Genomic DNA, 15,266 nt, shown 5'->3' with positions numbered 1-15,266 from the left:
AGAAGGGGTGGGCATGAGGAAGGCCGGGATGGAGCAAGTCATGTGTGAGGGCACAGGGGCATGAGGGGAATGGGGGCAGAGGGTGGTGATGGGGTGGGCATCAAGGGAAAAGAGGGTAAAGGAGGTAGGGGCAGTGAGGGAAGAGGGGCAACAAGAGGGTGCAGGCGTAAGAGAAGGTGCAGGTGCCAAGGGATTCTTGGGGTGAAGCAGAAGGGCAGACACCTGCAGGGAAGGGACCAGCACCAGAGGAGAGAGGCAGGGCAGGTGTGCAGAGGGAGGTGTTGGAAGAGGGGATGAGAATGGGTAGCTCACATGATCAGAGTGGGGCTACTGGAGGAGTGGGCACAGGGGGGAGAGAAGGGCTGGTGGAGGGGGGCAGGTTGCAGGAGGGCTGAGGGCAGTGAAAAGGGCAGGAGTAGAGACAGCAGAGGAGGGTGAGGAGTTGGGAGGCAGCAGGCACCAGGGGAGCTGATGGAAAAAGGAGAGGAGACATGTCAGCAGAGAGAAAAGGTAAAGGTTTAAAAATATTTATTAATAACTTGGGTGCCACAGTGGCACATCCACACAAGCCACATGAACTCAGTACAACACAAAATTCATTTTGCTCATGTGAGGAAACTCTTAGGCTATGTCTACACTGGCGGTTTCTTGTGCAAGAACATCTTGTGCAAGGGTTCTTGTGCAAGAACACGTCCACACTTCATGTGCGAGCTGTGGTTTTGCACAAGAGCATCTATGGCAGTGTGGACGCTCTCTTGCCCAAGAAAGTGCTGATGGCCATTTTAGCCATATGGTTTTCTTGCACACGAAATTCATGTTGTCTGTCCACACTAACCTCCTGTGCAAGAACAGTTGTCCAAAAAGGCTTATTCCTGAGCAGGAGCATCATAGTTCTTGCACAAGAAGCCCTGATTTCATACATGAGAATGTCAGTGTACTTGTGCAAGAACACACGGCCAGTGTAGACAGGAAGCAAGTTTTTGCATAAGAGCGGCCGCTTTGGCGCAAGATCGCGCCAGTGTAGACACAGCCAAGGGGAGGGAGGGAGGGAGTCAGGGGCAAGGAATCAGCGCTGGCTCAGCATGTCTGCATGGTTTGGGGGAAGGTGCAGGGGAAGGTGCATCTCAGATGGGTTGCAGAGTGGGGATGTCCGGGGAGCTGGGCTGGGCTGGGCTGCAGGGTGGGAGGCGGCGTGGAGCTCAGAGCTCAGTTTGGCTGCAGGAGGAGAGAGGTGCCAGGAACCGGGGCTAGACTCAAGGGGAGGGAGGGGCAGGGAATTGGTGCTTGGCTCAGCAATTTTGCGGGGATTGGGGGAGGTGTAGGGAAACGGGTCTCATCTGTGCTGTGGGGGAGGCATGCAGGGAACCAGTGCAGGGCTCAGCTGGGCTGAGGTGGATGGGGGAGGGCATACTGAACAGACGAGCAGCTCAGCTGGGCTGTGAGGGGCTGCAGGGAACTGGTGCTGCACTCCCTTGGATTGTGGGGGATGGTTTTGGGGGAGGTGCAGGGAACCAGCAGGGGTGGGCAGCTCAGTTGGGTTGCAGGGGATAGAGGTGCAAAGAAGCCTAGTGGGGAGGGGAGGAGGCAGGAGCCCTGAAATAACCTCCCCTGGTCCAAAAATCCCTCATCTGGGACCGCTCAGGTCCAGAGGGTGCCAGACCAGGAAGGTCCAACTCCTACCCAAATCCCCTCCTTGCACCCTCCCTCGTAGCCCCCAATCTGCTCCCTCCCCCTGGCAGACACCCTACATCAAGCCTGCTTCTGCACCCTACCTACCACCCAGACCTTGTCTCCTTCCGCCCCCACCTCCCTCCCAGATCCTGCACCCCATCCCTATCCCACTTCTTGGCAGCCCTGCCATCCACCCTAGCACCACCCTGGCCCTGACCCCAGCACCTTGCCATCCACGCTAGCACCCAGCAGCACCCTGTTCCAGCACCCTGCCAGTCACTCTAGTGCCCAGCAGGACCATGTCCCTGACCCCAGCACCCTGCCACCTGCCTGCCCCAGCACCTTGCCCCAGCACCCCGCCACCTGAGCCAGCATCCTTCCACCCAGCAGCACCCTCTCCCCAGCCCCCGCCCCCACCAGCACATTTGGGACCACATTAGTGAGGCTTGGGGTTTTTTGGATAGTTGGGGGTTTTTTTTTTTTTTTGCATCTTACTTGTGTGGCACCAACTGACTTTTCTGTGGGTCAGTGATGCTTGACTTAAAACAGGTTCCTCACCCCTCATAAATAAAGACAATGCTAAAACCTTTTGAGTTTGACAATATTTTATTTAAAAATGAAGCCAGGCCAACAACCCCCAATTGGGGCCAAACCCCCATCTCACTGCAGCATCATAACACTCCTGTACCACCTGACCCCAAATCTGAGCCTATCATACACTGGAACCCCCTGTCCTGAGCCTCTTACATCCCCAAACTCCTGCATCCCCACATCCTCAGTCTTCTGCCACAACACTCCTGCACCATCCACACATCACAAATCTGCGTCCTGAGCCCATCATACTCACAACCTTCTTGCCCTGAGTCCCTCACATATCCAGCCCAAACTCCTGCACCATCACATCCATAAGCCGATGGCTTGCTCAGCACCCCAACCTTCCACCTGAGCCCAACACTCCCAAGCCTCAAGCTCCCTCCCCGAGCCAACATCCCCTTCTCCTGCATCCAAATTCCCTCCCAGAGCTTGTACTTCTCACCCCTTCCCACATCCAAATCCCTCATTCCCACCCCACACTTCCTGTCTCAACCTAGTGAGAGTGTATAAGGGCTGAGGATAGCAAGTGATGGAGAGGAGGGAAACAGAGAGGATGAGGCCTCAGGGAAGGGCAGTGGGGAGTCTTGGGAAAGGAATGTGATTTTCATGCATTGGTTGGTCCCTCTCTCTTTTTTTCTTTCTTTTTTTTTTTTTTTTTTTTTTTTGCTTGACAAACCTAGGGATTCTTTGAAATTCTGAAAAGCTGAAAAGGGTTCCTCAGCCAAATAAAATTGGGAAACACTGGACTAGACAAATAAGTGGGGGGTGGGTAGAGGAGACAGATAGATTGAGTGGTTTATTTTTATTTGCACTGCAGTAACACTTAAGAGACCCCAGCCACACTACATTAGGCAGTGCACAAAACTGTAAGGCTATGTCTACACTCACGGCTTTTTGCGCGAGTAATATGCAAATGAGGCTAAGCGTGGAATATCGCTGAGCCTCATTTGCATACCTAATGAGCCACCATTTTTTTCAGAAGAGGCTCTTGCGCAAGAAGGAGCATCTACACTGCCCCTTCTTGCGCAAGAAAAGCCCTCTTGCACAATGCTGTTCTTCCTGAAAAGTAATAGGTGTAACAGCATTGCACAAGAGGGTTTTTCTTGCGCAAGAAGGGGCAGTGTAGATGCTCCTTCTTGCGCAAGAGCCTCTTCTGAAAAAAATGGTGGCTCATTAGGTATGCAAATGAGGCTCAGCGATATTCCATGCTTAGCCTCATTTGCATATTACTTGCGCAAGAAGCCCTGAGTGTAGACATAGCCTAAAGGTATGGCTACACTACAGGACAAAGTTGAATTAAGTTACACAACTTCAGCTACATTAATTGCACAGCTGAAGTCGAAATAGCTTAACTCAGCTTTAGGAGCTGTCTACACAGTGGGAAGTTGAAGTAAGAGCACTCTCCCTTTGACTTTCCTTACTCCTCGTGAAAGCAGGGTTACCTGCATTGGCTAGAGTGCCCCTTTCAGGTTGAATTAGCTCTCAACTTGACCGCTAATTCGAACCCTGGAAGATCGACACTGGCAGCCTCTGAAGCAGTGGTCCCCAACCTTTCCAGGTTGTCGGGCGCCAGGGGGCATGGCTGTTCGCCCGCCGGGCGCCAGGGGGCGGGGACACTTGCGCCCCAGGGGCGGCCCCCTCCCCATAGCCGCATGACCGGGGGTGGCCCCCCCCATAGCTGCATGCCCAGGGTCGGCGCTCCCCCCGCCAGCGCCGCGGGCCCGGGGCCGGCGCTCCCCCCGCCCAGCACCGCGCGCCTGGGGCCGGCGCTCCCCCCGCCATGCGCCCGGTGCCAGGCCAGCCCCGAGCACCTGGCGGGCGCATGGAAATGCCCCCGCAGGTGCCATGGCGCCCACGGGCACCGTGTTGGGGACCATGGCTCTGAAGTGTAGACATACCCTAAGAGACCATCCTTGCCCCACAGCACTTCCAGTCCAATTTTCCTCAAGGTCACTCAGCAGGTCATAGTGCCACCTGACACGTAACCCTGATTTCCATCCTGAGTTGTAGTCAAGGGGCCATCCTCTGGCTTGATATTGCCTCCCTCCTATTTTCAGGAGTGTAAACAGGGATTTCTTAACTTGAAATAATATACAGGTTGAAAGCCATGAGCCTCGCCACAGGATCTGGCTTGTGCACGGGAGCAAATAGTTCCATGTGCTGTCACTCCCTCTCACCCCACCATGATGCACTGCTTGGAGGCTTTCTCTGCAGCACCCATTAGCCAGAATCTTGGGAGCAGTGGGATGTGGGGCTGGAACGTGGTGCCTGAGAGCGGCAGAGGACACAAAGCCAGGTAAGCACCCCAGTCCCTCTCATGCCCAGACCCCAGGCCCCCAGCCCGCTCCTGCTCCTGCACCTTCCCTGCACCCTCCTTTGCTCCTGTACCTGCTCTCCTGGCTACACACTGCACCCTCCCTTGCTCCTACACTTTTCCCCCTGGCCAGACACCCTACCCCCAGCCATTACTTCATCCTGCCTCCCTTCCAGACCCTCCACCCTCAGCCCACTCCTGCACCTTCCCTTCTGGCCAGACACCCCACCCCCAGCCTGCTCCCTCAGGGCCAGGCCTCACACCCTCACTCCCTCCTGCACCCAAACACACAGCCAGCTCCAGCAACTTACCTCCCACCCAGATTCCCCTCCCTCTCCCCTACTTGTACCTCCATCCCTGACAGCTGCCTCCTGCACACTGAGCTCATTTTTGGCTTCCCAGAGCCTAGGGGGCAGGAGGGGCTCACAAAATATACTAATCCCAGGACTCCAAAAGAGCTAATCTGGCCCATGGGAAGCCCTGAACCTTGGTCCTGGAGCACCAGAGGAGTGGGGTGTTTCAGTTGGGGGCCACATCAGTGAGGGTTGAGGATTTGGGGTGGGAATTGCTTTTCACGTTTGTGTGGCCCCACACTGATTTTTCTGTGAATCAGTGGCCCCCAACCCAATAAAGGTTCCCCACCCCACCATCAATAAAGACAACATTGAAACCTTTTGCTTTGGACATACAATAAGATTTTACTTTGTTCTAAATAAAGTTTGGAAAACTAAAATGATAAAGTTAAAGCGCTTCATCTGTTTAATTATTTTGATTAATATTTCCTTTCTTACAAGTTATATACACCCCCTTATGTTATAGGTGCAGTAGCCTAATATGAATAGTTTAGCATTTAAGGTATTTAGAGATAAGCAAAGCCTCTCTTTGCTCCAGCACCCTGTCCCCTACCCCAGCATCCATTGGCACCCTACCCAGCACCCCATCCCTTGTCCCGGTCCCCCCTGGCATCCTTCCCCAATACCATGTGCCCTGCTCCCACCAGCACAGTTGGGGCCACATTAGTGAGACTTGTGGGGGGTTTGGAGGAGTTTTTATTTTGTGTCTCACGTGTGTGGCCCCAACTGACCTTTCTGTGGGTCAGTGACCCCTGACTCAAAACAGGTTCCCTGCCCTTCTCAGAAATAAAGACAATGCAGAAACTTTTTGTGTTTGACATAGTATTTTATTTAAAAATGAAGCCTGGCCAACAAACCCCCATCTGCCCACAGCATCATAACACTCCTGCACTCCCCCTTCCTCCAGACCCTTGAGCTGAGCCTATCACTGGAACCCCCTGCCCTGAGCCCTCACATACCCTAACCCAAATTCCTGCACCTTCATATCCACAAGCCTGTGGCTTGCTTAGTACTCTAACTCTACATCTGACCCCAACACTGGCCTGCCTGAAGCCCCGGCATCCAGCATCCCCTTCTCCACCTCCTCCTGTATCCAGATTTCTTCCCAGAGCTTGCATCTCTCACCCCTGCCCACACCCAAATCCCTCATTCCCACCCCAGAGCCTACACATCCTGCTTCAACCCAGCAAGGGTAAGGCTAGACTGCAGTAGTTTTTCAGGATTCCGGAGATATCCCAGAAAAACTCTTCTGCATCCAGGGATGCGTTTGTTCTTCCACTTTTTTTAGTGGAAGAGCAAACGTGCTCTTTTGGTCACCCCTGTATTCCTCTTTCCACGAGAAGGTTTTTTTTCTGACATTTGGTCCAGTCTAGACAGGCCAAATGTTGGAAAAACCTCTTACTACAGAAGAATTGTGAAAAAAAGCAGCAGCATAAGGGTTGTGGATAGCAAGTGATGGAGAGGAAAATAGAGAGGAAGAGGGCTTCAAGGAAGGGGCAGGGTGGTAGATCCTGGCTTGTTCTGTTATTTAAAAAGAGATCTTGGTCATAAAAAGGTTGGAGACCACTGGTCTAGACAGTACTGAGTCCTGCCATGAGGGGTGGGGACTGGACTCGATAACCTCTCAAGGTCCCCTCCCTTCCTAGTATTCTATGATTCTAAACATAAATATAGAATGGTTCTCGCATTCAGGTATTCTCAACTTCTCACCACTGCTGGAGATAAGCCACATCCATTCTGATTTAATTAGTACTGATGTCACACTCCCATCTCTGTATCTTTTTTTTCCCTTTTTCTCTTCAGCATCTGAGGAAGTGAGTTGTAGCTCATTAAATCTTATGTTCTAATACAGGGGCGGGCAAGATCCGGCTCACCAGCCCTGATGGCATGGAGCAGCACCACTCAAAGCAGCTAGCTGCTTCCCCACCCCCAGCAAAACTGGCCAATAAGAGCAGAGATATTTTGCTGGGGTGGATGCAGCGCACAAAGCCTCCCATCTCTCCTGTAGTGCAGAGAGCCAGTTCCCTACCCCAAGCTCCCTTCTTTATCCAACCACCATCCCAGACCTCCCACCACATAGAAGTGAGACCCTTGACCGATTACAGAAAATCTTGGGAGTACCCCTCCCCCCCCCCCCGCAAAATTATTGCCCATTCCTGCTCTAGTACCATAATAAATGTGTCAGTCTTTAAAGTGCCATTGGACTCCTTGAAACAAAATACAGGACTATGTAGCACTTTAAAGACTAACAAGATGGTTTATTAGATATTAGTCTTTAAAGTGCTACATAGTCCTGTATTTTATTTCAGCTACACCAGACTAACACGGCTACATTTCTATCACTGGACTCCTTGGTTTTGCTGAAACAAACTAACGTGGCTACCTTCTGAATCTTAAGGGAATGAACGAAAAAAACCTAGATGATGGCAGAATTACCTCAATCTTACAATCCTGTGGTCCAGAAGTTTAAAAAATAAACATGCTGCCTTCCTTCTCCTGAGGAATTCAGGTATGAAGTCACTGGAGGATTTTGGTGCTCAGCTGTTTTGAAAAATAAGGCTACTTAAGGAACCTGAATGTGGATTAAGAATCTGAACCTGAAGAGCCGATTTTTGAAGCTCTTGACCTTCAAGTTTTGTTTTCATTCAGAAAGGCCAAGGTCATGACCAGGTCCCAAGGTGGGCTGTAGCAGCAATAAAGCTTTTAAGCCTTCAAAGCTAACAGTGACGATTTCAAAACTTCAACTAGAATGGAGAGAGATACATACACATCTGTGTACTAGAAGGCCTGTCCCACACTTAAAGGGTATTGCAAATAGTGATTAGTAGACTAATGTTTCTTTTCTGTGTCAGGTAAGACTAGATTTTTGCTTCCATAAACCCAGTAGTATATAGATGACTTATGGGCCCAATGGAAAAAGCCTAATCTATTTTAGGTTAATGCCATTTTCCTCAATATTTTGCTGCCTCCACGTTACAGCTGCTCTCATTAAGATATGTGGAGAGCCTTTTCATTGAATATCAGTAAAATAGAACTATAAATAATACAGGAGCTGAACCCTATAGCTCTCTGCAAACTATGGGCTAAACGTTTCACATCCTTCTCACATGAGTAGGCCCTAATTAGAAAAATGTTTCTGAAATGCAGACAGTGATAACGGAAACTGCCAGTGATTTAAGAGTACAGAGCAATAATTTAGGACAGGAAGTGAAGGAAACATCCCAGTGAAAATGCTGAGGCATATAGACATCCCAGGGCCAGATTCTGCCCCCTCCTCTTCATAGTATTTTACTGTGTCAGTACATGCATTCATATTCAGTGATTGTCAACAAGATAACTCATGAACTAACTCACTGACAATATGGGTGACAGAACTTCATTCACAAATTGGAATTTGGCCAGGAAAAAAGAGGTTTAAAGCTAAAATAAGAGTTCTAAGTTTCAAACACCAACAATAATTGGTTAGCAAAAAGATAGACCTGTATTTCCAAAAATAATGTATTTTTCCACATTCAGGTAACTATTTTGAAAAGCATTTTACCTCTTTTTATTATTATTAATAATATTTAGCATTCATAGTGCTTTACACAAGTACAGCTGCAAATGTTTAAAAAGGTCAGTATCCTCATTTTATAGTTGGGGAAACTGAGGCAGAGTAGCCCACTGACTTACTGACGTTCACTCAGTGGGCCTGTGGCAGAAGTGGAGATGCAGGCTAGTGCAATACATCAGCAACATGGGGGGGGGGGGGGGGAGAAAACAGCTGCCCTCTGTATTTTAAGTAAGAGAGTGGCAATTAGGGCAGAGGGTCTTTGGGGAGGCATGGGTGGGATGTACCCATTAAGTTCCTGGGAATGAAGAGAAGCTGAGCCCCAATGATCAGAAGGTTATGCTTTATTTAAAACGGGCAGATTGAGATGGCGTTCACATTTGCTTCTTTCTGAAAAATTACAGATAGTCATACTTTTTGTTTCCAACAAAGTTAAAGGCGTTTTTCTAGTTTCCATGTGGTAACTAAAATAGTTTAATCTACAGGAAAATGAAGTGTAGTATTTCTAATCTTAATGTAAATCCCTATAGGTTAATTTAATCTCCTTCCTCAATAGTCTGGCAGGGATGTGTGGTTTGTACAGTCCATAAAACATATCTGTTTCACAAAAATATTTGTGTCACCAATAATCTAATTATTAGCCTCAGCTGTGATTATTTTTTCTTTCCCGGAGCAGTTCAGATAGTCCTCAAAACTGGATCTCCCTGGCAATTGCCTTAGGAGGATGGCCCAGTTCCAAGCTATTCTTCTCTGTTACTGCAGAATCATGGTACAGAACAGATTGTAGATGGTGAATGTATTTTATTGCAGCTCGAAGAGTTTCTACTTTGCTGAGCCGTTTCTCTAAGTATTCCTCAGGTAGGTGACGGCGGAGTTTGGCATATCCTTCATTGACACACTTAACCCTCTGCCTTTCTCTTTCATTCCTTTTTCTGATGAAAGCCGGACCATAAGAGTAGTCACCTCTGCCATAATTAGCCTGGGTCACTTGGTAAGGAAAGTTGCAAGGATCAGTGTAGAAGTTCTCTGGGATCAACTGCTCAGATGTAAAAGGAAGTAGTGGCAAATCCTCAGAGCAAGTGAACTGGGTGGGTGTCTCAGGGTACATATGAAATGTGACAAAAGATTCCCCACTGAAAGGCCTAGTCAGTTGTACATGCTGAGAGTCGCAGATGGACAACTTGTCCATAAAGTTACAGTAGCTTTTACTATCCATTGGGTTTTGTGTTTAACCTGGAAATGTACATTTGCATATTAATTGAATGATTCATATGCAACTTAAATGGGTTAGGTTCTATTACTGGCAAAGAGTAATTACTATTGGGGCAGGGATTATCTTTTTGTTCTGTCTGTACAGTGCCAAAAACAATGGGGTCTTGGTCCAGATCTTAGGGCTCATTGGTGCCACAATAATACAAATTATAAATAATTTTTCCATAAAGAGGGATTTTAACAGATTTCTGATATTATGGAATGATGTGGGAGGTCGTCACCTGGTCTTTAATAATGTCCTATTTGAATAGCATCCTTCACATATACACAAAAGGGTATAATCATCAGCGTATAGTACAGACATTTACTAAGCACTGGCTAAAGGTAAAGTAATCTCTTCAGGCCTCCTAAAGGAAATCACAATCAAGCTACACTAAGACTTCACATTTGGAACACCTGACCCTCTTAATTTCCAAACATATGTCCAACTCAGTCTAAAATTGACAAAAATACTTATTGATACCATTATATAAAACAGAAGGGGCTGAATTTTTGTTCCGTCTTCCCGCGCCTCTAGTGACTTCAATCTCTTTCAATTCCCTCTTCAACCCTCACCACTTTCAGTTAGCATTCGGTCTACTCCAATAGATCCAGGCACTGCTGTGCATGCATCACTCCCTGCAAAATTAAACATCTTCTCTGTCCCATCATTCCCTCCCCCCAAAACCAACATGACAACTGAAGTGCCTGTATCTTTCACCAAGTCAAACAAAACATTCACCGGGAGTTTTAAACTTTCCCCTTATTTTGTCTTTTCAACCTACGTTTAATGTCTTCACTCATTGTATTGCGTTGCAATTAGATTGAAAACTCCTTTTTGCATAAACTCTGATCTTATTTTTGTCTATAAAAGGGGAGACTGGTTCCACATAAAAAATACATCTTCTCTGAAGGAGACTCATTGGATTCCTGTACCATTGGTGGTTTTGCAGAGTCCCCTTCCGCTGATAAGGAATCAGCTTAATTGGCATTAAATAATGATAATGAAAGTTACTCAGATTATGTTCCAGCTGTAAAGGGTTTTATTTTAGTTTTGTTATGGAAAGGAGTTTCTATCTGGTAAATAAATGAGCTAGGGATGTTAAATTTTGATTAATCAATTAATTGAGTAGTCAATGGAATTTCCATCAATTACTCTATAAGGGGGGTGCTCGCTATCTCGCTGTGCCTCCGCCTTCAAAATGTACAAGAGCTGCCCACGCCATTTTCCCGCTGCGCCTCTGCCTCCCTGCCTAACCATGGAGACAGTGCTCGGGGGAAACCAGCTTTTAAGCCAACTCACCTCAGCACTGGCTCCTGCTCCCGCCTCCTTGCTGCCCCTCTCTGATAAAGGCAGCGGGGGCGGAAAGCAACTAGTCGAGTCATTATTCAACTACCCAATAAACATATGCTTATCGGGTACTCGATTAGTCACATCTCTAAAATGGACTTCTTTTTGGAGTACTGCTTATAGCCACACTACCTTTAATTCACGGGGCCCATTGGAGTACCAAACTCCCCCTGTACATCTGTCTAGCAGCAGATGTATGACAGAACAAATTGTTAAGGATTTATATTTAACCAGTCAAATCACACTTGGAAGTTTGAAAGAGACAGGAAAATCATCTAATACAAAGTTATTTTGTTCTGCCATAGCATCAAGGCACTATAAGAGACATTCAACCTCAACCCTCCAATACTGATTTTTTAAAAATGCTATAATTTAAAAAAAAAAGCTGCTAATTCATAAGACCAGTATTTGTTTCCAATATTTGTGTACAACCCTGGTCCTAATACACACCAGCCTGATTTTCTTTTGCTACCATCCACATCATCTAGGTGTCACTCACCATCTAAGTAATCACGCTCCATCATGCTCCCTAAGGAAAGACACAGGATGACTAAAAAGCATTCCTATAAATGCCAACCTCCATTATCCATTAAAATACTGCAAGGTACTTCAGAGGGATTGTCTGCACCATTGATTCAACTCCTTCACAATGATTTGGGGCTATTGTAACAGATTTTCTAATACTTTCATCCCTTGCATGTCTCCAAGGGAGGGAATAGTGTGATCAAAGTTTGGGTCCATCTTCAGATTATTCCCATGTGTAAAGTCATGTTCAATCAAAATGTGCGTGTACTGTTTTAATTCTGTTTTGATTTTATTAAAACTTTCACTGAATTGAGAATCCATATTCACCAAAAGTTCCTCAAAAATAGAAGCTAAATATGTTCTAGAACAAATATTTTCATAAGCTAGCTGCTAGCAAAAACATTCACTGAACACAAATTCATGTTCTGTTCCAGAAGACAAATTAACTTGCTATACATGGGAAAAGGTTGGAGGTAAATGTATCTATTATAGAAAAACTTAAACAACAATGGTCCTGTAACACCGTAGAGACTAACCAAAAATATATATAGATAGTAGCATGAGCTTTCGAGGGTACAACCCATTTCTTCAGATGACAAATATGGAGCAAGAGGCACAGAGGGTCAAATATAAAGCAAAAAGAGGGGGAAGGAGGGAAAAAAACCCAGTCAATTAAAGTGTCCGTGCTAAATTAGGTTAATTATCTATATATTATAGAAAATTCAAAACAACAAATGGTGATTGTTCCTTTTGTTAATATTCGAAGAGAATCATTTTATTCGATTATATTCTACTAACACGTGAATGTTAAATATTACCCTAAGCTAAAATCTACATGTGCGCTTTAATAGCAAATCAATTTCTTTTTAAATCACACATTCATAGCACTGGCACTAACATTTTTGCTGTGCATCAGAATTACACAAAACATTATCTGACATCCTAATACACAAGACAAATACAAAATCAAAGAACATGAAAATTGTTTCATTGCTAGAGATACGCACCTGCTCTGAGATGGAGAAAAATCTCAAATAAACCAAGGAAATAGAATTTCAGGCTGCTCAAAATGTCTGTAAAATATCAGAATTTTGTATTGAAAAGTTTTTAAATTAGTATTTTCAATTCTTACCCTCCAGAGTAACTTATTTTATCAAATGGGTCTTTTAAAATACACATTAAAATAGAGTATTGAAAGTACTCATTAAATAGCTGGTTATTTACATCAATTTTAGTTTATATTTATTCAAGCCATAATGCTATATATTTTCAAAGACCTATTTCTTTCTCTGATGTCTCCTACCTGAATTATGTAGTTCCAGTACTGTTTGGTGGAGTCAAAGACTGCTGTAATTTATAGTCAATTGACAATATGCAAAGTAGCTTACACTTAGATCTGCTCTTTTCTGGTTTAGCTTTTTCCACCCACACTGTAGCTATAATGGCAACAAATATTAGAATTATGGGATAGAAAGTTTACATGTATTAGCTACAACTGAGCTACCTTAGAAAATAATCAGCAATATTCTTTATGTATACGCCTTTGATCCATATGCTATAGCAATTTGCTGTAATAAATGCCCATTTCATTCAGTAGAATTTTACATCCAAATATTTAATAGAATAAAAGCCAGTGAGCACTTCAGTTAGATTTCCATTGTTAAATAGAGACATGTCAACATATTTGAGCAAGAGAATATACCAAGTGGGTAGCTGCAACTAGATTGATTTTATGGTAGTGTCACAGATGGTCACGTAGCTGTTTGCGTAGCTGAAGTCACATAGATTAGCTCAATGGCAGGGGGTTAATGTAGACAAGCCTTTAATCTAGTATCAGGATAGAGCCTGAACAAAGAACCAGAGAAATCTAATAGATTTTTAGCATTCTTACCAGCAGGTACAACTACTGTGGGCAGCTACTGTTACCTATTGTGCCAAATGACTTTATACAAAAAAAACTTACACTAAGAACTTGTGTATAATACTAACTAAAATACAGTATGTATAAATTAACTCATTTTGAAAGCCTCAATTCTAGAGTCTAGTATAAGGAGCTGACCTTTTTTTAAAAAAAATTCCGGAGCCATTTACTAATCAGACCTTATATAGATCATAAGATTGCAGTCTCTCATCTTGAATACTTGAAATACATAGTCAAATTAGTGACAGCTAATCCACTACTCAGAGACACATGCATACACATACTCCTCTTTCCTGACAGCAAGTAGTCCTTGGGCACGTTAGAGTGTAACGAAAATATATAGTACCATGAGCTTTTATGAGCAAAACCTACTTCATCAGATGAGATGGACTCCTACAATTGACTCCCCCCCCCCCCCCACACACACACCCTAGTTATAAATAACTTGGTTTCTGTTATTTCTACTCCAGTTCATCATCTGATGAAGTGGGTTTTGCACACAAAAGCTCATGATACTATATGTTGGTTAGGTTTCTAAGCTGTCACAGGACTACTTGTTTTTAAAATTACAGAATAGCATGGCTACCCCTTTGAGTCTTCTTTCCTTGTGCAGCCCATTCAAGTCTTAAGAGAACACATTCTGCTTGAAGCAGTCCTTGCATCAGAACAAAGATTAATCTTTGAGATTCAAAGTGTCCTCATGCTTTCACACTAGGGACCCTTCATGTAACTTCACTTCTTGATGGCTTGCAAGGGAAGGCAGGCAAAAAGCAGTGCTTCTGCCACAGCTGCTATATGAAGAGACAGGCAATAGGCATCCTTGCAACAAGAAGTTGCAACTATTTCTCCTCTATGGACGTCAAATGCATCATTATCCCAACAAATTTTGAAGTCACCAATTTGGATCCTGGGGCAGTGGAAGGGTAGGGAGGAAGAGGTAGACTAATAGTTCCTGAACACGGATTACTTGTGCTGCCTGCCAGCCAACTGCTGTTAACCATTAATTGGTTAGTGGCTACAACATGTTGCTGAGATTTCCTTTTTTGGTTTGGATTTAGGGTTTTTGTACATACCCATTATGATTCTGCTAGTATTGAAGTGTGTATTTGTGAAGTCAGTACTCCTGAAAGGGACTGAAATAACGAAAGACTGCAATCTCTGTCTGCAAAGGGTAAGAGCAGTGCAAACATCCGTATCTGGCCCTCCTAATGCGTTTCGAGTGCTGATATGGATGGACTAGCTCTTTAGGTGTAACAGACAGTTTATGTTTCCATGCCCATTCAGTCCTCCACCTTGCTGTCTAATATGCCAAGAATACCATTCAGTACTAACTGATGATTTTATGTGAATGCTCACTAGAAACTAGACAGAGGGAACCCATTTCACATAGCCCAGAGCCCTCAAAAGGATCAGCCTGACTGAGACTGGATTTGAATCAGATGTTAGAGGCACTCTGTATACTAGCAGTTTGAGGACTTCAATATTTGAGATATAGATGAGAGGATTATTCTAGAAGAGGGTGGGTGAGATTCTGTGGCCTGCATTGTGCAGGGGGTCAGACTAGATGATCATAATGGTCCCTTCTGACCTTAAAGTCTATGAGTTTACTGAACCATCCTATGCCTTGCCCAAGCACTGAACATTCACAAACAATGCACATCATTTGTAATTGTAAGCACATTTTGCAAAGTTATTTTAAATATGAAATTTACATGCAGTGCGATGAGGGACAGAAA

At 45.1% G+C, this 15,266-nt stretch overlaps 1 protein-coding gene across 1 annotated transcript; it reads right to left on the bottom strand.

Annotated features, from left to right (window-relative positions):
* Positions 1–7,266: 7,266 nt before the first annotated feature.
* On the bottom strand, positions 7,267–15,143 carry ASCL3 (achaete-scute family bHLH transcription factor 3). The gene has a single exon (XM_075927990.1). It carries the CDS (start codon positions 9,696–9,698, stop codon positions 9,171–9,173), a length of 528 nt encoding a protein of 175 aa, XP_075784105.1. The 5' UTR covers positions 9,699–15,143; the 3' UTR covers positions 7,267–9,170.
* Positions 15,144–15,266: the final 123 nt, after the last annotated feature.

The sequence above is a fragment of the Pelodiscus sinensis genome, chromosome 4 (genome assembly GCF_049634645.1).
Source record: "Pelodiscus sinensis isolate JC-2024 chromosome 4, ASM4963464v1, whole genome shotgun sequence".
Lineage (NCBI taxonomy): Eukaryota > Metazoa > Chordata > Testudines > Trionychidae > Pelodiscus > Pelodiscus sinensis.
This window is presented reverse-complemented; position numbering and strand designations above follow the sequence as displayed.

Coding starts and splice junctions, on each gene's coding strand:
- ASCL3 (XM_075927990.1), bottom strand. CDS start 9,698: ATGGATAGTAAAAGCTACTGTAACTTTATGGACAAGTTGTCCATCTGC.